Below are 21,633 nucleotides of genomic sequence, written 5' to 3'. Positions count from 1 at the left end.
AGGGAAGTGTAGTAAAAGCTCCCATACACTCTTAAAATAAATATATTTTATTCTTTGCCAGGAGACTCCATGGAAAAAGGTAAACAGTATATGAACATAGAAAGCATTGTTAAACAATCTCAATGTACAAACAGAGCCAGTGAAAGTACATCACAGACTTGCTAATATATCAAAAAAAAAAAAAAATCCACTAGTGCTTAAATGAGAACTAAGAAACTGACACTTGTATCTGTTAACCACTCTACCACAGCTTTCACTCTGCTTCATAGTGATTGAACAAGGTCAAAGGATGCAGATTCTCTGTCCATGCCTTTAGGGGTTCATACTAGCCCCCGGGCATCAAGGAGGCTAGGAAAAAAAAAAACCCTCAATACCAGGCATGAATGAGGAAGGACACTGGAGTTACACAGTGTAGGTGGTAGACCAGTCTGTAATTATCCCATGAAATTTCCCTAATGGCTTGTGAACAGGTAAACAAAAACTTACTAACACTGAAAAGTGTTTCTGCCTTGGAGGCTACCATTACTGTAAAAATGTATCTTCAAAAAAAAAAATTGTGTAGTTATGTCATTAAGATAAACCACTCTTAAAGTGACATTAACAGTTGAACAAATGACATCTGATTAACTGAACTGGCAGTTACACCGATACAGAATTCTCTTCTGCTAGTGCAGTGAATTTGTATCTTTTCACTGGGCAACATGAAATAGAAGACGCAGTTTGAGAGCGTCAAAAAGAGCAAGGACAAGCTTCCGTACTAACTAAATTAGACTTCTCTCTAGCTTTGTCATACTGTACAACAGTCCCCTTTCCTTACCTTGGTGTCCTGATTACTCTGTGAAAGCAAGTTATTTTTTTGAGCCTCTCTTAGCTGGACGCGTGCAGTAGTCTGTTCCACAACCTCGGTGTCTTGGTTGAGTATGCAAGGCAAAAGGAAAGCACCAAACATACAGTATAGAAAGAACAGAGCCATACTTCTGTATGTACAAAGTCTTCAGAAACTTAACCGGGGTAAATCATTTCGACTGGGTCTTTGCCATGCAATCTTGAGTGTTCAAAGAGGAAAATAGAAGCTTTTAACTAGTTTCTGGTTGCACGAAATGGCTGAGTTTTAGAATTTAAAAAGTTTGTATTTCTAGGTAAGTTAGACAGTGAGGAGTAAATATTGATACATATGAAAACGTCTTGGTCCTTCTTGAGTTTTAATATATTTTCAGTCCGAAAACTAAGCAGCAGTAAAAATGTTTCTTTCTTGCGGTTTAAATCCTGGAACTGAAGGTACTGGGGAATGTTTGAAGTGGCTGGAAAGTGTCTTATTGCACCAGTGGTGACTGACTGACCCCGCTGTTTTCCACCGAGCTGGGTGAGATGCTGGGACTGTGCTCCGCTGGGTTCCCGCTCGAACTGGGGGTCAAGGGTTCATGTCCTTCAGAATTCTCCAGCATTTCCTGAATGAGAGGTGGCATTGATCCAGGAATTTCCATTTTCAAGGTAATTACACGTTCTGCACCTTTTAAAGAGAGATAATAGAAATCTGGTAGAGATAAGGAGTCAAGCTGAAGAACTAAGGCTCCACCTTCACTGACTTGAACGAGGGTTTTGGTGAAAACCGTGCTGCCAGTGCCTTCCAGAGACTACCCTAATTTTACGACATTTAAATATTTCTATTCCATCTACAGAAAAGCAGCACAGACGCGGTGACTTCCTTAAATGTGCTGATCCCATGCCCGAGTCAGTTGTAGGAAACAGTGTCAACATATATTCACCTAATTTACAAAGAGACGTTCTTGATAAAAGACCAGAAAGAGCGTGTCTTCCAACAAGACAGTTTTCAAGGATACCAGTTACCCGCAAAGGAAGGAAGCGACAGGTGACAGCTAACAAATGGGCGGCTTGTCAACTTGGACGCAGCACTGCCCTGTCCAGGGCAACAGGCACTAGCCACGTGCGACGGTTTAAATTTGCTACATTACAATTAGGACAAACAGTGCCTCGATTGAATTAGACACTTTTTTAGTGCTCGAGAGCCACGTGTAGCTAGTGGCTCCTTGTATTGGACAAGGCAGATCAGACAGTATGTCCATAATCACAGTAAATTCTATTAGCACCGGTCTAGCTAGATCTAGACCATGACAGTATTAAGTTAAACAGCCTCACTGTTTTTAAAATCAAAGACCTCGTAATTCTAATGGCCAAGCACTGGTATCTGCTGTTTGCAGAGACTCTGAACCCCATGCTAAGGATGAACTCAGGAACGGCTCATCGAGGAAACCTCTTCGAAGTAGCTCAAGAATCGAGACTCCTCGTCCAACAAATTCACCGTGTTTTTTAAGCACTTTGTGAAATGCAGAGTTGGTTCCTTGGCTCGGCCAGGCCTTCAGGGGCAGAGCACGCTAATGGGGAAGGAGAAGGACCGCAGCAGGCTGGGTACCAGGGATAGCTGCTGAGTTTTCTCTCCACACAGCAAAGCCCGACGCTAACACTCAACTGTGATATAGCTCTAGGCACTTCTGTAATTGCTCGCGTTGCCACACAAACTGAAAGTCACTAGACCAAGAATATTTATACCTCTCAGGAGAGCATGAGTTCCTTTGCTGAGAAGTGTGCAGAAGTAAATCTGCCTACACGCGAGATAGCAACGGCAACACCGATGGAGAGAGAGACTTCACCCAGTAACAACTGCCCTAAGTACTATTCATTTTCCCCAGGTTTGGATGGTCAGAAAAAACTGGAGTCAAGTTTATAGCAACCAGAGCATGTGTGCCAAGGCATGAGATGAAAAAGGCTGTCATAGAGTACATTCTCCTGAAAACAGTTTTTCTATTTACTTAGTAATCTGAATTATAAACTCAATCTATTAAGATCATTGAGCAGGGTAAGATTTAAGGTGTTTTTTTTTTTGTTTTTTTTTTAAAGGGTGAATACTATATTCCTTCTGATTTCCGTGAGAAATGAATTCCGGAACAACAACAACAAAAAGACAGCTATTATCAAACATCCTGAATGAAAACATCAGTTTAAAAACAAGTCAGGACCACTTGGCAAACACAACATAGACTTCAAGACCTACCTTTCGCACTGATGCTGCGGAGATCTGTGATTTTCATTAAGATCTTTGGAAACATGTGAGGCTTGCTGGGTCGTCTCTTTCGGATATAAATTTTTAGTGCTTCCAGCAGTGGTTCTTGTAGCTTATCTACTTTTGTTGGTTCCTCAAGGTCCTGGCGGTCTAGACAGCAGGAATAAAGGATAAACAATTAGGGCAGCAAGAGTCACGCACCTGCCAGGTGAGCGTGCGTCCTTGTTCCTCCTAGCACATTATCATTTTATTAATGTGATGATTCCATCACATACACAACTTTGAAGATACAGGGAACTGCTTTAGGCAGTGACACTTGAACATGTCCCTCTTGCTGGTCAAAAGCACATTCTGATGCCTGGTTGCTTTTGTTCCAGGAAGAGAATTACTCCTTGTGACCAGGAGGTGTCACTACTGAACTGAATTCAAACAAGCCTTGAGCAGGATGGTTCTAACAGCAAGGTAAACAGGCCCCGTAATCAAAGCCATTACTTTTTAACCACTTATGATTCAACCTCCTGTGAGCCAGTAGGGGTCAGTACAGAGCAGAAAGCCATACTTGATCCTGGTCCTGCAAGGTTTGGGCGCTGGGGTGGGGGTGGGTTGGGGGAGACAAACCAACGAATTGTAGTCCCAGCCACTAAAGTAGCAAACAGCACAATCAAGTCCCTAGCATTATCGTTAAAATGTCCCTGGGCAATTTATTTTACAACAGTCTGATCCTACCTTTGAAATAATACCTGTGGCAACTGGAGAAATAGCACTGTGGTATTTCAGAGCAACAGGATCCCAAGTACCTTTATTTAATTTATAACCATATGGAAAAATGCAACGGACCCCAAGCATGCATGCCTGGCTATTTATTCACGTGTCTTTTTCCATGCAAAATAACTCTGGAATGGAGATGGGAATTTCCCATAAATGACAAGTGCGAGTTGTTCTTCATGGAATCTCATGAGGGTTTTCTAGGTAGTTGGTACCTCCACAGATTAAGCAGATGGCACTAAGAAGGCCTGTTTCTGTGTCATCCATTTCCAAAGGCAGGAGCTGGTTGGCAAAGGTGAACACAAGGTCAGTCAGAGGACCAAATCCAGCATTGTGCATCTGAGTTCGATTTAGGGTAAGGCCATCTGAAAAAGTCATGGTGTCTTGTTCTGGGGTATACCTGGTGCAAATTCTAAGAATCTGGAAGGAAAAAAAAAAAAAAGCATATTTGATGGGTCATCAAAGCCAGCTTGTTCTTACAGCATCAACCAGATCTAGGCACGTAGATTTCCAAAGACCTCTTGCATCACACGCACACGGTCCCGCTTTGGGATGTGTGATGTCTTCTGCAGCTCTTTCATTAAAAGAACAGAAGTCAAAACATGGGTTAACGTTATTTAGGGAACAATAAAAGGACAAAAGAAATTTTGAGAACCACTTGTGCTAAAAGTAATTCATTCGACTTGAATAAACATTTACTGAGTACCTACTTATGTCCCAGGCACTGTGCCAGGTGCTGGGGATAAGAAGAACAAGATTTTTTTAAAGAGCTTACAGTCTACAAAAAAAAAAAAAAAAAAAAAAAGGCAATATGTACCATTAAATGCCTAGTACATGTCAAATGTTCTCATGCCCTACGTTCAGTCTTTCAAACAACGCCCTAGAGTAAGTATTATTCCTATTTTACAGATAAGGGGCTAAAGCTCAGAAAGGTGAAGCCGTATGGCCAGTGTCACACAATTAACATGTGGCTGCACTGGATTCAAACCCAGGTGAGGCCCCCTCTTCCGTGATGCCTCTGGTCACGCAGCTCCACAGACAAGGAGAGTACGAGCAGGGGTGGAACCGGGAAGGCAGATGGGCGTTCGGACGTCCTCTGACACCGGTGGGAGGGAGTCCAGGGCGCACACACCCAGAAGAGGCAACATTTCAACTAAGCTCAGAAATATGGCTGGGATCCTAGGTAAGCAGCCTTGGTCACGATGCCACAGTCTCGCAATGCCACCTCGTACGGCCTTGATAGAAAACTCTGCCGGCCACCCCAGCACACCTGCTACTGGGAAGTTGCCTGCTCCGGGCTCGGGGCCTTCGGGCCTCGCTCAGCACGGTGAACTCCAAAACACCTTTCTGGTGTTCCTGCTGCCCTGTCAGTCCTCACTGTGGGCAAGACGCTCCGTGCGTTCTGGAACACGCAGCCACCCAGAAGCATATTTCTGCACCAACAACTGTGAGGGACCTTTCTGCCAACCAGGTTTCCACATTTGACTTTTTCATCTAAAAAAGTCTCAGAGCTTCACGAAGCACAGAGACAAATTTATTCCACCTGGACAGGAATGAAGAACCCAGTAGGTGGATGGAGCTGGGTATTTTTTCCCAGATGTTGGTGCTCAGTTTGGGTGTGGTCACCATGAACTTCAGTGTCAACCGAGAGGACAGATGTGACCAGAAGGGTCTGCCATCTTCCTGGGATGCGGCCACGTGCAGAGGGGGTGGCTCTCGGACGAAGCCACACGACTCCCAGCTGGCAGGGAAGTCCCAGAAGTACAGCCCTCCCCACTCTCCATATTCTCACCAAGACTCCTAAAGCAGGAACTAGGTCAAATCTTTTATCTTGAAGGCAAGTGCTGGGGGGGTTGGGGTGAGGACAGCTCCCGTGCAGAGGACCATCCTGACTGGCTAAGTGACCACAAAGGCCTCATATCCACTGGAGCACAGTTAGCCAGGGGGCAGGGCGGTCACACTGGAAAGGTCCCATGTTCTTGGGTCCTTGCTCTGGTGTTCCCTGAACCTCCAAGAAGACTGGGCCAGGAGCCAGCCCTCCTCTTACATGCAGGACTCGGACTTGGGCAGGAGCATGAGGATGTCCCGCCTCGTAAAGTGAGGGCGTGGGACGCTCGTGGATTAAAAAACGTCCGACTCTTGGTCAGGACATCTCCTGAGAGGAGAACAGTGAATGATTAGCTCTCCCGCCTCCAACTTATAGTAGCTAATGTTTTTATCGATCAGCGACTACGTGCCAGGCACCATGCTAACTTTTAACATATTGTTTAATTCTTGTATCAACCCAGGAGTTAGGACTATTGTTAGCCCATTTTACAGACAGGGAAACCAATGCGAATAAACAGCTTGTCCTTGGTGGCCTAACTACAAGATGGCATGACTCGCTTCAGGCGACCTGTCTCCAGCACTTAAGCACTCCACTATGCTCTTAGCCTCTGCTTCACAGCTGCCTCGTTCCTCCGCAGGCCGCTATCCGCTCCAGCCGCCTAAGGTGAGATGACCTCTGGCCTGGCGTTAATCTGGATATGAGGCTCATTTGCCTTCTTCGCTGGGTGCCTTTGCACCGTGTACCACCTGAACAGTTATCCATGGTGACCTCCCGGTATACGGGAGCGCACGGCCTGTGGTCTGGAAACGGAAAATTTTACAAACTTGAGGCGAGAGGGGCACAACCTCAAACTTAATATTCCCATTCTGTGACCAAGCGGCACCGTGAACTGGAAAGCATCTGAATGTGAGTGGTCACTAAGCCATTACAAAGATTCCTCTTCTCTGGATGGGTGGCTGTTTCTGCCTCTCAGGTATTTGCCCAGGGGCCTCTCTGAGCCATTTCCTCTGGGTCCCTGATCGGCTGACCTGTTGCACTTCATCTTGGTAGCTGATGGGCTACGAAGCCATTGCCAGAGTCAGGGCAGCAAAGGAACCGAGAGTTACTTGTCGACCTGAGTTCCCCTGAAAGCCTTTGGCGGGGGGCAGGGCGGGGTGGGGGGGGGGGAAGTACAGTGCCCAAGGTCACGCAAGCAATGGTGCCAGGGCAGACCACAGGACTCCTAGCCCCCAGCCCATGTTCCCTTCAACCACCTGGAGGATCACGAGGAAATGTGCCTGCGTAGGGAGGTATCGTGCGATGGGCAGAGTCGAGTAGGCTCAGTACGTATGGGCTCAAAATCTCCAGGCGCTTTTCCAGTTTGGAATCAAGGAGGTACTAAAGAAGTCTTTGCAGCCGTAGCACGCTGCCAAGAAGTGAATGCTCTAGATCTGTCCCTGCAATAATGAAAGAAACCAGGGTTTGCTGGAAAGGAACAGAAGACCAAGATTTAGGCGTTCGCAAGCTGTCAACAGCTCACTTGGAAATCCAAATCCAAACTGCAGTGCACAAACTCTCCTATTCTGAAGGGGGTCCCTCCTTAGGAGTTGGAAAGTGTTTGGATTCTCATGAAGCGTTTATGTTCTGTTGCCCTTCTCTCTCTAGAAAAGTTCAAAACCAGAAACAAGTATCAATGGGCTGTCCGGAGACAAAGGCACATGGCCTGAGATGGGAGAACGGTCAACGTCTTCTTTTATCAGGAGGACCGCCACGCCCACCCTGCCCCGGCTGGGCCCAGTGGGCAGCGGGCATCTTCCTCACGGCTTCCGGCCAGGCCCGCCTCTGGGCACGAACCAAGGACTTTCACTTTGTTCAAGTCAAATGCCAGTGGCAACTACCAAGTGCTTTGCCGGTATTAAAAAACGCCCTTTGTTTGAAATGAGGGTATTTCATCTGAAAGAGGAGCACGCAAGTCCCACGAGGTGGGTAAAATTAGCCCGGGCGAGGCTGACTCCCCGAAGGAGAGCCCTGTCGGGCAGCACAGAGCTCTGCTGAGGGCCAAACCTGAGACTGCAGCCTTCCTGCCTTCAGCAAGGACAATGGAGTATCGTTCCACTGCCTTTTTTGTGCCCCCGGGGAGCAGACTGCCAGAGATTGGAGCTGTGGCAAGATCTGAGCACGTGGGATCCCAGGGACAGAGGAGGGACCAGTCGACACCCTTCTCCCCTCGTCCCTGTGACTGCTCTAATCCAAACCGCCATCGCCTCTCCTCCGGGGATGGCCTCCACTCCCATTCCTATAGCCACAGCACAGGGTCCACAACGTTCACCAGAGGGGCCTCGCCCTTGCTAAGCTCCCTCCAATGGCTTTGAGCCGTTTTAGATCCAGGATATTCACACTCCTTCCTGCAGCAGCGTCCGTGACCTCTGTCTATCCCGCCCCTGCTCCTCTTTCCCCTTGCCGTATTGGCCATATTGGTCTTTCTGAATCTCTAGCAACTCAGTGTCTCAGCAAAGCATATGCGTTTGCTGTTCCCTCTGCCTTTGGTGCCTTTCCCTTGGTCTTCATGATTCTCCCTACTCAGAGCTCAGTTCAAACGTCACCTCCTCAGGATGCACAGGGAACACACTTCCTAAAACCTATTACTTTCTATCATATCACCCCTTTTATTTGCAATATAAAATTGTTCTAAAACTGGGGTATAGCATGTGCAGTGGTTTTAACATACGCCCACAAATTCTTTGCTACTACTCCTTTTAAGGAGTAAAGCTTCATTCCTCTGCCCCTTGAGTGTGGGCAGGACCCAGTGACTTGGTGCTAACACAGAATCCACTAGAAGCAACGGGTAGGACTCTGGAGAGTAAGTCCTAGGAGGCGAGGCACCGTGGACTCCTCCCTGACTGCTCCCTTCAATCTCATTTTGGGGAAAGCTGGTTGACGCGTCATGAGGACACTATCTATGGCAGCCCCATGGAAAGGTCCATGCGGTAGGGAACCGAGCTCTCCTGGCAATAACCAGCACTATCTTGCCAGGTAGCTGTGAGGAGCCACTCCCCCACTGCCCCGGCAGCCCTTCTGCAACTTTATGAAAGACCCTGATCCAGAGGCACCCAGCTGAGTCTGTTCCTAACTCACAGGGACCCCGTGAGATAATAACGCTCATTGTTTATTGCTGCTAAGTTTTGTGGCAACTTGACGTACAGCCGTAGATAACGAGCATAACGTGCTGGCCTCGGGTGTGCACACAGCTCAGAGGTAGAGCTGCGTGTATTTTCCCCTAAGGGTACACCCACCCAGATCAAGACACAAAGAGTTCCAGCTCCTACAGGCTCCCTTAGCCCCTCCTGATCCAATCCCCTCCCCCAAATAACCATTATTTGGACCTCGATTCCCGCAGATCGCTTTTGCCTGTTCTTGAACTTTACATAAAGGGGATCCTACACTATAGTCTCTCTTGTGTTGGCCTTTACTTAGTCCATAGCATCTCTGACGTTCCCCGCCGCAGCGCATAAAGCCCCGGTTCTTTTTCCTTGCCGGGTAGTATTCCAGTCTGCCCCATCGCCCTGCTTTCTTTTCCCCGCAGCACCGTCACTCTCTGAGCTTGCTGACCACTGGCCCTGTAGAAGATGAGCTCCTAGAAGGAGGCTGGCTCTTCATCTGACCTGCTCCCTGCTGTATCTTTAGCATCTAGGGCAGTGTTGTCCACACAGCAGGTGGCTAATGAATATCTGTTCAATTATTAACAAAGTGGACTCCCTCCTCGGAATCTCTCCCACCTTGTAACCCCCCGAGGGGGGCAGCCAGCGACTTCTGAGTTTCCAGGCAAAGGAGAAAAGCTCAAATTGCTCACACATCTCGGTCTGTGCACTAATTGTATTTGGCAACTGGTGGGCAGATCCTGATCGGATTTGACTCTCCTCCAGCGCTTGTGGGAATGTTGAAGCGGTGACAATAACAACAACAGCAACACACACACAGCTTTGTGAGGCCGTCTTCCCTGGCACGACATAGCACCTATTATGATGAGCTCATCGGGACAAAATGTTTTCCCCGGCGAGACCTGCCACCAGCCTGCCTTTCTGAGACCAGCACGCGAGGAGCCGTTACGTTAACGCGTCAAGAGAGACACGAGGGATTAAATTTGATACAATATTCTGTGTCGCCGGATATATTCAAAATATTTGTATGAACGTGTAATCAATATAAAACATCATTAAGGAGGTGTTTTACATTTTTAAATACTAAGTGCTTGAAATTGAGTGTCTATTTCGTAATGACAGCTCTTCAGCCACCTTTCAGTCACTCAGCAGCCACAGGTGGCTTGTGGCTGCCGAACCAGGAGGCACAGCTCGAGCTTGGGTGTGTGTGTATACACATATGTCCTGGAGTGTCACAGCTCACAGTACAAATTCGCTGCCATCTAATTTAAAGGATGCTAATTTAAAGGAGCCCTTACTGTGTGCCAGGTACTAAGTGTTTCACATGCATTAACCTAATTAATTATCCGAACAGCTTTACGAGGGAGGAGCCGCCATTCTACCCCTTTCACCGAGCAGATAACGGAGGCTTAGAGAGGTCACATGACCGCCCCACTTCACGCAGCTTCTATAGGGCAGAGCTGGGATTTGAACCCAGGGGAACTGGCTCCAGAGCCCGCCCCCTTAACCACCACACTGACTGCCTCGCGGGGACCTCCGGTGACGGTCGGGGCCAGGGCTCTGGACCCACGGGTGACAAAGCTGGGTGTCAGAGAGACACGGGGCCTCGTCCCGATGGCACCGGTGGCCCGAGGCAGTGCTGAAGCCTGAACCCGGGCTGTGGGCTCCGAGGCCAGAGCCTGCCGCTCTTCGGGCTGGGTGCTGTCTCTACTGAGCCCCTGGAAGGGAGAAGGACAGATTCACGTGGGAATGGCCCTCCGTGGCTGTGTAGCCACATGGTCCCCAGGACCCCAGGAGCCACAGATCGTGTTTTGAAGTCACGCAGGGCAGCCGCCCCTGCGTCACCAGAGCAAGGTGCTCCTACCGCTGGCGTGCGAGTGTCCCCTCGGGGCGGTGAGAGCCGTGGGCGGCAGGAGCCAGGAAGGCCCCGCGTGACCGTCAGGGGAAGACCGCACACTGGAGCTGACCCGCGGATTCCGGGATTCCCACTGCGATCTCTAATTCACCTGCGCGCCCGTTCATTCCCGAGTCCTCAATGAACGCCTCCAGCGTGCCTGAAAGTCTGCTCCAGGGACCAACCCCAGCGCGGTCCCTGCCCTCCCCGAGCCGACAAGCAGGCGTACAAGACGCTGCGGAACACGTCTCTAATTACGAGAGAGACCGGTGGGGAGCGGGTAGGAACTGGGCGGCTGGTCAGGAAAACCTTTTCTGAGGAGGGGGCATCTCGGCTGAGCGGAGGGGCTGGCCAAGAAGCAAGTGGCGGGGCAGTATCTAGAGAGAAGGAACGCCTGCCGGGGCCCTGCGGGCCTCCGGCTTCCACTTGAGCTGTGGCTGCCTCATCTGCAAACTGGAGATGAGACCAAAAATCCCCCGGAGGGTGTAGTGAGGCTCAATACAGTGTGAGGTGACTGAAGCCTACGGTGTTCCAGACACTGTCCAAGCCCCTCGTTTCATTCTCTCCAGTCCCTAAAAGGCAGCTTCGATTCTATCGCCTTTGTTTTCAGTATGAGGAAACCGAGGCTCAGAGACGGGGAGTGGTTTTCCCAAGGTCACACAGCGGATAAGCAGCAGCCCCAGATTCGGAACCCGGGCAGACTGGCTTCAGAGCCCACACTTGTAACTACTACCGTCAGCAGCTGGGGCAGGCCAAGGGGGAGCTGGGTGGCTGTGGGGCCATGTTGGCGCCTGGGAGACGAGTCTGTAGTAAAGGCGGGAGCTCCCCAGGGAGGGTGGCGGGGCCAGACCACGAACTCTGGGAGGGCAAGGGCTCGCCTCTCCTCCCCGCCATCAAATCCCCCAGGTCCATCACACAGGAAGTGCCCGACAACTGTGTGTGTGACTTCTTCCCTGGCGTTGCACGAAGAGACCAGTGAAGGGAGGAGACAAGAGCTGGACGGTGGCACACCTCAGCCAAAGCCGGCGGTGACTCCTAACAGCGAGGATGAAAATGTACCGGCCATCTTGTGCTCGCTTCCCCTCAGGCCCGGCCCTGTCGCTCACCTCCCGGCACATTCACCTCCTCACCGCTCCTCAGCTTGCCAGGGCCTCCCCGCCCCACGGCCTTTCAACTACACTCCCCGGGACCCCTCACTTGCACATGTCTCTGACTGGTGTCTTTTACTGTTCCAGCTCTTTCTATCCCTTCGTTAAGGGTCATCTTCTTCCCTAACCACACCACAGAAATCAAGCCCGGTCCACCGCAGACACGTTCCTGGCCTCGATCCTGCTCCTGTTTTTCTCTGTGGCCCCGTAAGACCCTGCCTATTCATTTACTGTCCGTCTACTCCCAACAGAAGGTCAGCTCCATGAGGGGAGGGATTTTTGTCTGTCCTGTTCACTGCTGTGGCATCGAGCCTAGAACACTGCCTGGCACACAGCAGGGCCTCAGTGAGTATCTGTAAAAGGGAGAGGGGGAAGGAGGTCAGCAGGGAGGAGCAGGGGCGAGCAACCTGAAGGCCAGATGGCCGCCAAGGTTGTTTCTTACGATTTTTAGGTTGACAGGGACTTGACCCCAATTACCTGCAGAGAAGAGGCAGTTTAGAGGGAGGAGGAGAAGAAACAGGACAGGAAAGATAAAGGAGAGTGAGCAAGAAGGAAAAGGTGAGCAAGAACTCGGGCGAGGGGACTCCTCTGGGGCCTCCCTTTCTTGTCCTGAACACAAACTTAGAATGCCACAACTCTGGGGCGAGAAAAGGAAGGTAAACTTCTATCCACAAGGGTTTCGAAGTTTGGCCCATCTTAGGAGAGACCTTTCGGCTTCTTGACCCCTGTGGGAAATCGGGAGGCTCAGAGCAGGGCTCCAACCCTGAGGGAAGCCTGGCTGTGGTCCCCACAGCAAAGGGTCCCCCCCAGCAGGCAGACGCTGGGACAGAAAATCCCTCTAGAGGGCAGTGTGGCAGGGGGCGCAGGCCGGACAGGCTTCGGGCACTCTTTGTCCTTCCTGAGGGGCTCCCACCTCGTGACTGTAAAGCAAACCACGTCCCGCGTGGCCTGTGATTTCCCAGCACAGCGCCGGACCCGGCAGGCGGCCCCGCGCTCAGACACAGAGGCCCGTCTTGGACCAAACACAACACGATGCGCTGGCGGCCGTGACTGCATTGGGACAACCGTGACTTTCCTTTCTAGGGGCTGACAACAGCTTCAGCCTGTCTCTGTCCGTGTGTCCTCCTGGTCTTTCTGTCTCACTCTCTCCAGACATCAATGGCTTAGATAAGAAGATTCTTCTAAATGGCTCAGCTAGTTGAGAAGATTCTCATCCGAAAGATGCTCTTTGAAGTTGTGCATTGTTCAGGCTCTCGTGATTAATTGCCTTTGCTACAAATTCTTGGAAATGAGCTCTTGTCCGGGGCCAAATAAGTACCCCTTCTGCTTCATCTCATATGACTGGAGGTCTCTGCCCCTTCCCCGGGTAGAGTTTTCTCCTCCTGTGGCTGCTCTGTGCCAACCCCAACCCCCCTCAAGCCTGTGGAGCCAGGAAGGAGTGGTTGACAGTTTCCTGACTCGTGGCCACAGGGGCTGAAACTGCCCCCATGTGCTTATGACAGCTTTGTCCCTGATTTCAACGCCACCAACCGAGGATCTAGTACATGTTCCACGTTGATATTCATGTCTGTACTTAAGCCCATGTAAAGAATTACTTTTAGTTATCACCTTATTGATTTGTACTGCTAGGTAAATGGAGGCTGGGAGAGGTTAAATAACTTGACGAAGGTCATCAAAATTAGTTCCTGGGGGAGCCTGGGTGGCTCAGTTGGTTGAACATCCAACTCTTGATTTCGGCTCAGGTCATGATCTCACAGTTCATTGGTTCGAGCCCCACATCAGGCTCCATTGACAGTGTGGAGCCTGCTTGGGATTCTCTCTCTCTCTCTCTCTCTCTCTCTCTCTCTCTCTCTCTCTCTCTCTCTCTCCCTCTCTGCCCCTCCCCCACTCATGCTTGTGCTTGCTCGCTCTGTCTCTCAAAATAAATAAACTTAAAAAAAAGGAACTGGTTCCTGTTCTACCTGTTTCCACCAAGGGGCTAAGGGCCGATTCTTGGATCTACAGGCAAACCAGAGGAGTGCTTAGTTTTTATTGTAAAGGTGGGATGTGGGAAGATGGCCACCGGAGGTTGGCTAGGGATTTTAAGGAGGGATCTAAGCACCGTGAACCATTAGGCATAGGGTGTTGTAGAAACAAATGCTCCACTGGTGGATCTCAAAGTATCCTTCTCATTCCTTCTTTCCCAAAGGGCTAGAGTTGAAGGAACCACAGACCGTCACCACCTGGCAGCCAGACAAGAGGAGGACTGAGAAACAAGCAAAGAACCGAAGTCAGAGCCCAAGCCTCAGGAAGGCTCTGGGCCCTGATGGGTGGCCGTGTGATGCAGGGAGTCAGAACTGCACCACATGCCCTGGTGCAGACACCGACCTGCTGCATGCGACCTCACAGGTCCCTCGGCGACTCGAGGCCCCTGGGGCACCTCTCCCCATGCACTGGTGACTCCAGTCTCCACTAATATCACGGGGATGTCCTGAGGCTTAGGTGACATTCTCCTGAGAGCCACACTTTAAGCACTCGTGAGGAAAGGATAAGAAAGCCCAGGCTTTGTCGTTAACTATTCCAGCAGCTCCTTACTAACCTCGTTATTGATTTGCTCAAGTGGCTTCTACTATTCCCTGGTGGTCTGGCTGGTTCTCTGCCCAGGGCCCGCCTAACACCACTCCCTGTCTATGCTTCTAATCCTCTCATGGCTTTGGAGTCCAAAGATGTGGGTCTTGGGTGTGGTTCCAGCAATCACCTGACCCTGGTGACTCACCTAGTCTCCAGCTCCTTATCTGTAAAATGGGATGAATCACCATCCCCAGCCAGGCTCACTGAGGTGTGTGAGGCTCCAAGGAGCTGAGGTTTGCAGACTCTGTGGGGTGTGGGTAGGTGACAGGTGAACGCTGCTCTGATGTTTCATTTTTTCCTGAACGTCCCTACGTTCGTCCCAGACCCTCTGACGCTATAAGATGAAAAGATACCACATATACTCTCAGGATCCCTGGAACTTGTAGCTTATCGAGTAACCATTACCACTCCTCCTAAGATCCAACCAGTAAGTGGAAAGACACATAAACATTCGTGCTTCCTGCACGACTGCCGCACACGGAGGTCTTCTCTCCTCCTGAGCAGGATTGTGTGTTTAATTACAGTGAGTAACTATATTTGCTTTGCAGAACTGTTTATACCCAAAGCTATGAAAGATGTAATAAAAAGAAAAATCTATGCTTTTAAAGCACTTCAAAAGCTAATTTTACTTTCTCTATTTTCTGAAGCATCCCCGCAGGCCAGCTTCCCCTCCCACTTCCTCCAGAGGCCCATCAGCCTATACTACCCCCCGCAGGCGGGACAGACCCCCGTCCCCTCCAATGAGAGCTGCTTCCCTGCCCAAGAAAACCAACCCAGCCAGAATGAATCATATCATCCTCGATGCCCCTATCAAGAAGAGAGAGGGTAGGTATCCAGCCAGTAGACCCACAAGGGACAAGGTATGACAGTCGTCATTACCCTCTCTCGGGCCCTAGAAGCTACGGTGTGAGAACGGCAGAGGGAGAGAGGCACCAGGAATCCATTCCCTTTGCACAGATGGGGACACTGAGGCCTATGGAAGGAAGGGATTTTCCCAAGGCCACTGACAAGTGGTTTAAGATCAGAGGGTAGAACTAGGGTGCTATGTGCCACCTCCTGTCGCTCTGGCTTCGAGTAGCGTGACGGCCTTTGCAAGATCTATAGGACTGGCCCACGGAAGGGGCTTTGGGGGAGCAAGCAAGCCTGTGACCGAGCCAGGCTGGGTCCTTCCCCAAGATCGTGCAGTGGGGGCTCCCACACCAGGGTCGAGAAGGTAGGAGGTTCTGCCCAACTCCGGGGAGGGGGGAGGGGGGGGGAGCTTTCAGCAGTGGAACTGAGATTCAGGCAGGAAGGACGGGGCTCAGTGTGCAACGGGAGTGGAAGGAGGAGAGGCTGGAGAACCAAAGCCTCTGCAGGTCTTCAAAGCATCGCTGTCCCCTCCTCCCCCCACCCAACCCCCGCCTAAGAGTTCAGAAGGGCACATACCAGAATGTCCAGGCAGGCGGCCTTCAGCAGGGTGATTTGGTCTGCAATGGTCAAGCCGGTGAAGCCGGGCAGACGTTTAGCAAACTCCACAATCTTAATAATGCACTTGGTGGCCAATTCACTGAATTTGTCCCAGAGGCCCAGGTCCAGTCGGACTCGATGGTCAGCACTGGAGTTCTAAGAGGGAAGGAAAAAACACCGTCAGGGGAGTTTCTGGAAAGCTCAACAGAAGGCAAGGAACGCAGCATATTTCCGATCAATGCACTGATGTTTCAGTCTTGACCAGGGAGCTTCCTGTTGGGGTGGCTGCGTTTGGCGAGGATTCTTTTTCCTCCTAAGATCCAAATGCTCGATACCGTATCCCTGCCCCAACGGGTCATCAAATGACAGATACAGAAACAAAAAAAATAAGTGAAGTGAATTAGGAATGAGCTAAGAAGTGAAGGAATGATGGAGTAAAGATTCACCGTTTCAGAACCCTGATGAATTACGGGCTCGAGGCATTGACCAAAGAGGCAACCCGTCGTGGAATCACACACCCGCCATCTATGAAACAGTCACGCCAGCATCCGAGCGGACCTCTCCACGGAACTGCAGGAAATCCAGGAGGCAGAGGAATGCGCTAAGTTCCGCTATGTGGGATGCGACTGCCACCACCCAGAATGCTAGAGACTCTGTCAAAGCAACGAATTGGTTTCTTCGACAAATACATTGCGAGGGGATAAAAAGAAACGGAAAGAGAAAGCTGCAGACTAGAAGCAACGCGACCGGGGCGCCGGTGGACCGGCAAATGGGCAAATCACGGCACACCCGCTCTGGCCTGCGGGAATAACAAAGGGAGCACCCGCACAGCCCGCAAGCACAGATGAGCCTCGGAAGCATCAGGCCAGGTGAAGAAGGCAGACACAAAAACCTGCAGGCAGAATGAGTCCACCTGCAGGACATTCTGAGAACAGCAGCACCACAGTGGGAGAGAGAAGACCACTGGGGTCCAGGGGCTAGGTAGGGACAGAGGCACAGGAGGGGACTAAAAAAAAAAAAAAAAAAAAAAAAAAGAAGTTAGGAGGCTTATCAATTGTAACGTATAGACCTTAGCTGAATTCTGATTCAAATAAGCTAAAAACATGGACACCTGTCGCAAGAATGGGAACGTGACATCTCGCTATGAGATGCTACTTTCATGTAACGAAACATTGCTGCTACGCTTTTGTTGGTGGCAGTTCTCCCCCCGCCCCCGAGAACATTAACATATTCATAGGCCAAAGAACATATTCGTAACTGACTTCTGGATGACATAGAACGGGGAGACGGCGTGATGAGGGCTGGAAGTGGAAGTAAGATAGGCTGGGGAGTGATCACAACGTTCGTTACTCGATTCTCTCCAACTTCCGCATTGCGTCCGCAGGTTTTCGTAATAAAGAGGTAAGAAAGGGACGGTGTGAATTAAAACAAAATGCTACACTGACAACAGCAGAGCACAGACTCTCTAGCGGACGTCAGTGCGGTGACGGTCACATGCACGCTTCCCCGGGCGCCCCGGGTCCCACCGCCAGGCTGGGCTCTCGGGACACGCTCGGTGCTGGGACACAGCTCCCTGAGGGGAGCCCCAGGAGGGCACAGCTGCTCCTTCTGGGAGGGACCGGCCTCTCACCGCCCCCCCCCAACAGCTTTCATTCTGGACCCCGAGGCCCAGGTTCCTGGGGGAGCCACAGAAGAAATCAGGGGGAAGCCCTCCTCTCTTCCCCCTACGGGAAGATTAGATTTCAGTCCGACCCCGGGCACCTACTGGCCGGATTCCTCCATCTATTCGAATATTCCTTCCTTCACTCACGCATCCGCCTTCCTCTCTTGCTCCCGCCCTCTGTTCCACCAATGCTTCCTGATCCACCTTCAGGCCGCCAGGGGCCGGGGTGTAACTGCTGAGCACACCCGACGCGCTCCCTCCCCTGGTGAGCTGACAGCGGGGCAGGGAAAGCGCCCGGTGCTCTGGGGACGTGCCTCGCGGCAGGAGCCATCCAGGCAGGCCCCGGGCTCCGAACCTCGCCCAACCCCACGGTCACCGGCCAAGGAGGGGCTGGCTGTTCTCCGCGTCATCCTGAGACAGGGAAAGCCCTTTCAGAGAGGAGAGCTAACTTGTCCACGAGGGGCCGGAAGTGGCTCCCAGGTCTACCTGATCCCCGACAGGCGAGCCCTCCGGAAGCGACGCCTCAGTCTTCCCGGGGGTAAGGAGGGACACGGCTGTCCCTCCGAGGCTGCAGGGAGACGCGCAGGGTCCCAGAGGCGCGGGCGGTGCCTGGTGTGTCCCGGGGGGTTTGGTCAGCGTTGGACCCCTTTCCTCAGCAGTGCCAACTGCCAATGGCACTGCCGGAGGGTTCAGACAGCGGCAATGACCGTCTTCTCCTCTGTCCTCTGGAGCAGAGGTAGCATGGCCAGCCAAGTCCCCGTACTGGTTCCCACTCCATGGCCCGTTACGAGCCTCAACCTGGCTTTCCTCGTTTAGCCAGTAAGGAGGATGCTCGGAGGACACACAGGAAACAGAACGCCACTAAGGATTTGCTGGAAATTACTGAAGGTCTCAGCTTCTGCTTAGGACCGCACTAACACACACCCAAGAAAGCGGTTGGTTGGTTTTCTTCTACTTTTCCTTCTCTAATCTCCAGAGCAGAATCTCCTGCCTGGATCATTGCAACAGCCTCCTCCCTGGCTTCCCTCATTCCACTCTGGCTGCCTTATAGTCTATTCTGATCAAAGGAATGAAAGAGATCCCTTGAAAACAAAAGTTAAAGCAAGTCAATGTACTACTCCGAATCTCCACTGCTTTCTCGTTTCATCCCAAGAGCCAAAGTCATGTCACTGGCCTGCAAGGCCTCCCCAGATCCGGGTCCTGCTCTCCGACCTCCCGTCCTCCCACTATTCTTCAGCTCACTCCACCCAGCCTCACGGGGCTCTTGCTTGCCCTGAACAGGTGGGCATATGCCTGCCTCTGGGTCTTTGCACTGGGTGTTCCATCCCCCCGGACTGCTGTTCCCTCAGCTACCCACATGATGCACTCCCTCCTTCCTCCAAGTATTTGATCAAGTATGTCACTCTCTCTTGAGCCCCACTCCGGCCTCCTCCACTGAAAACTACGGGACCCCCCACCTGGCACTCCGTGCCCCCCACCCTGCTCGAAGTTTACTGTGCTTGTCTCCCGACACACTGGCCTTCACTTACGTACGCGGGGTCTCCCTGTCCCATTTCACGCTGCTTTGTCCTCAGTGTCTACGGCACTGCCCGGTACACAGCAGACAGAGGCTCAGTAAGTACGCGTTAAATGAACCAGCGAGGAACGAAGTTCCCCCAAATCCTTGCTAGTTTCAGGTCTCGGGAAGACCAGAATTCTGAGGATGGGGCTCTCCGGGCGGGGGGTCTAGGCCTGGTCACGAGGCCGCTGCTGCCTCCGGACGCAGAACTGAACCACCCCGATGGACAGGGAGGCCCCCTGGGCCTGGCGTTCAGGCCTCGGACAGATGTCAACAGTTCAGAGAAGGGTGCCGTGCACCCCAATCTTGGGTTCCTCACCTCTGTGAAAATCAGCCCAGAGCGTCAACAAAGTGAGCTTTCATTTTTAACGCTGGGGGTGGCGGGGGGCCACAGAAGGCCTCCGAAAGGTGGCCGCCAACGTTACCTTCCGCAACACCCCCTGGCAGAAAGTGGGCGCGCACCCTCCAGATTGATTTCATTCCTTCCTCAAGGACCTTGGTGGAGCACAGTACACTCAGGGGAACACGAGAGCAAGACGTGTGGCCATTCGGGCTGTAATTAAATTTAATAGGCAGTTTATCCCGTTTGTAGGAAGATGACACGGGAGAGAGGGACAGAGAGGCGAGCTTGCGGCGGGCGATCATTTGACAACAGAGTATCCATCTGGAAAAAAAGCCATTGCCCCGACCCAGCGAGTGTGAACGCAGCCTTCATCGGCATCATATGAGCTTACTTCCCCACACTCTGGGCTGCGGGAGAGAAGCCTGTCGTACCTTCTATTAAAAATAATGCACCGCCGTCTTAATGGCATGTAAATCTAACTCACTATTATGCAAACTGAAGGGAAGAGGCAGTTAATAAAACACAAAATAACCTGGTGTTTTATTATACCGGTTGCTCGATTCATAGGCATGAGGTTTAAAATGGCTTATATATTATCTGCCAGCTGCAGCAAACGGAGAGCCCTGCTTGTTTGAGTCGGGAAGGAAGGCGGTTACGGGGAGCACGGGGGCGGGGGGGGGGTGGGGAAGTGTGGCTTTTCCGCGGCACTTCCGAAACGGGGGGGCGGGGGGGGGGAGAAGGAGAGTGAGAAGCTGGGGTGGTGGGGGAGGCCCTTGCTAACAGCTAAGGAGAAGCTCGGCCAAGACCAAGGGGGGAAGGCAGGCCTTCCTCCAACTCTCGCCCCCCTGACCCCCATGTCCCCCCTCTCCCTCCCCCACTCCTCCTCAGTGGGGGGGAAGCCCGTCTCCAGGTGGGAGCCCCAGCCTGCCTTCCCAGAATGCTGTGCGGCGGGGACCCTACGGAGGGGCCACCCTAGGGCCGTCTTTAGCAGCAGCAAAGCCCAACCCCGCCATGAAATCCAATTATATGGCCATTTTTGTCACGCAGAGGGATCCCTGTCCCGATTGCCGCTGCTTGCAGGACGAGACCCATGAACGGGGACGGAATCACCAGTGACTTAAAGTCCTGTTTGTGGCAGCTCTCGGATACTGAGGCGGCTCAGACAGGCTGCGTGTTGCTGCTTTTTTAGCCAAGGAGGAGATGCAAACTCTTCCACATAATAAACAGGTAAGTCTCCCAGGGAACGCTGGGCACGTCTGCTAGGGTGCCCCCCCCCCCACCCCTTTCCCTAGGCCTGAATCTGCCTGTCGACCACGGGACAGGCTGAGGCCCAAGCTGTATTTGCAGGACGCTCCTGTCTTCCACACTCCAGGGCACATGGCCCAATGTCCCACCCAACAGCCCCCAGAGGCAGGCGCGGTTCCCAGAGCTTCACAACCAGCTCCCTCTCCTCCTCCCCGCACCCTCATCCAGTGGGAGCTGTTCTCGCCCCATGTGGCCGGGGTGGAGCCCGAGGCCCAGAGAAGTCAGGTCACTTGTGCAAGGCGCCCAGCGGTCAGGCGGAGGGCACAGGGGCCTCACGAGGCAGTGTTGGCACTCCCTGCCGTCACGCCACATCGCCCACCCCCTCGCTCCGGGGCCACCTCGTATTCTGCTCCTGGCCTGACCTTGCTGTCTTCTAGAGACTGCTACTGCACTTGCCATCTCCCTCCTGGCTGGAGGTGCCGGATGCTCCCAGCGGGTGGCTGAAAGATCCGTGGCATCATTATGAGGACAGCATTCTGTGCCAGGCCAGCATCTCTCTGTGGTCAGCAAACACGCATCTAGGCGCTAGGACGACACGGCCTTAGGAATGTACCAGCTGGGGGGTGTCCGTCAGTGGGAGGAGGGAGGCACAGAGGCCCTCAGCACACATTTGGCATTCTCCTTAGACCCGGACGCTTCCAACAGGTGGGGAGAGGCAGCTTGGCAGCCATCCAGCAACCAGGGGAGGGAGCAGCCCCTGGGTAGCCAGGGCTCTGAGTAACGGGCCGCGGGCAGTAACAAGGGTCTCGAACCCAGGGCCTCCCCAAGAGTTTCTTGGAAGTCTGCCTCGAAGCAAGCATGATATCCCTGAAGGTAATGTTTTAGGGGTGTTCCTGCACCCTCCCTGCCTAAGATTC

At 52.1% G+C, this 21,633-nt stretch overlaps 1 protein-coding gene and 1 long non-coding RNA gene across 11 annotated transcripts in view; one reads left to right on the top strand and one right to left on the bottom strand.

Moving 5' to 3' along the window:
- Positions 1–31: 31 nt before the first annotated feature.
- Positions 32–21,633, bottom strand: part of RARB (retinoic acid receptor beta) — a 402,464-nt gene continuing 380,862 nt past the window's right edge. For 5 of the 6 annotated variants that reach the window (XM_042903065.1, XM_042903068.1, XM_042903069.1 and 2 more), the window contains exons 5-8: positions 15,887–16,063; positions 4,060–4,264; positions 3,071–3,229; positions 32–1,510 (exon numbers count right to left, since the gene is read on the bottom strand). In XM_042903065.1, the coding sequence (XP_042758999.1) occupies positions 1,314–1,510; positions 3,071–3,229; positions 4,060–4,264; positions 15,887–16,063 (738 nt within the window). In that variant the 3' untranslated portion in view covers positions 32–1,313. The remainder of the gene's footprint in view (positions 1,511–3,070; positions 3,230–4,059; positions 4,265–15,886; positions 16,064–21,633) is intronic. The other variant, XR_006192982.1, reaches the window with a different exon arrangement.
- Positions 1,388–9,873, top strand: LOC122198449. 5 transcript variants are annotated; one of them, XR_006192986.1, is made up of 8 exons: positions 1,388–1,491; positions 2,917–3,125; positions 3,219–3,287; positions 3,457–3,541; positions 4,120–4,199; positions 4,754–4,836; positions 6,310–6,578; positions 7,317–9,873. It is a non-coding gene; the product is annotated as an uncharacterized LOC122198449 (long non-coding RNA). The 5 variants fall into 5 exon arrangements; XR_006192985.1 differs by lacking the exon at positions 7,317–9,873 and having other exon boundaries at positions 6,310–6,785; XR_006192984.1 differs by lacking the exons at positions 6,310–6,578; positions 7,317–9,873 and having other exon boundaries at positions 1,389–1,491; positions 4,754–5,782.

This window comes from Panthera leo, chromosome C2 (genome assembly GCF_018350215.1).
Source record: "Panthera leo isolate Ple1 chromosome C2, P.leo_Ple1_pat1.1, whole genome shotgun sequence".
NCBI classification, from domain to species: domain Eukaryota; kingdom Metazoa; phylum Chordata; class Mammalia; order Carnivora; family Felidae; genus Panthera; species Panthera leo.
This window is presented reverse-complemented; position numbering and strand designations above follow the sequence as displayed.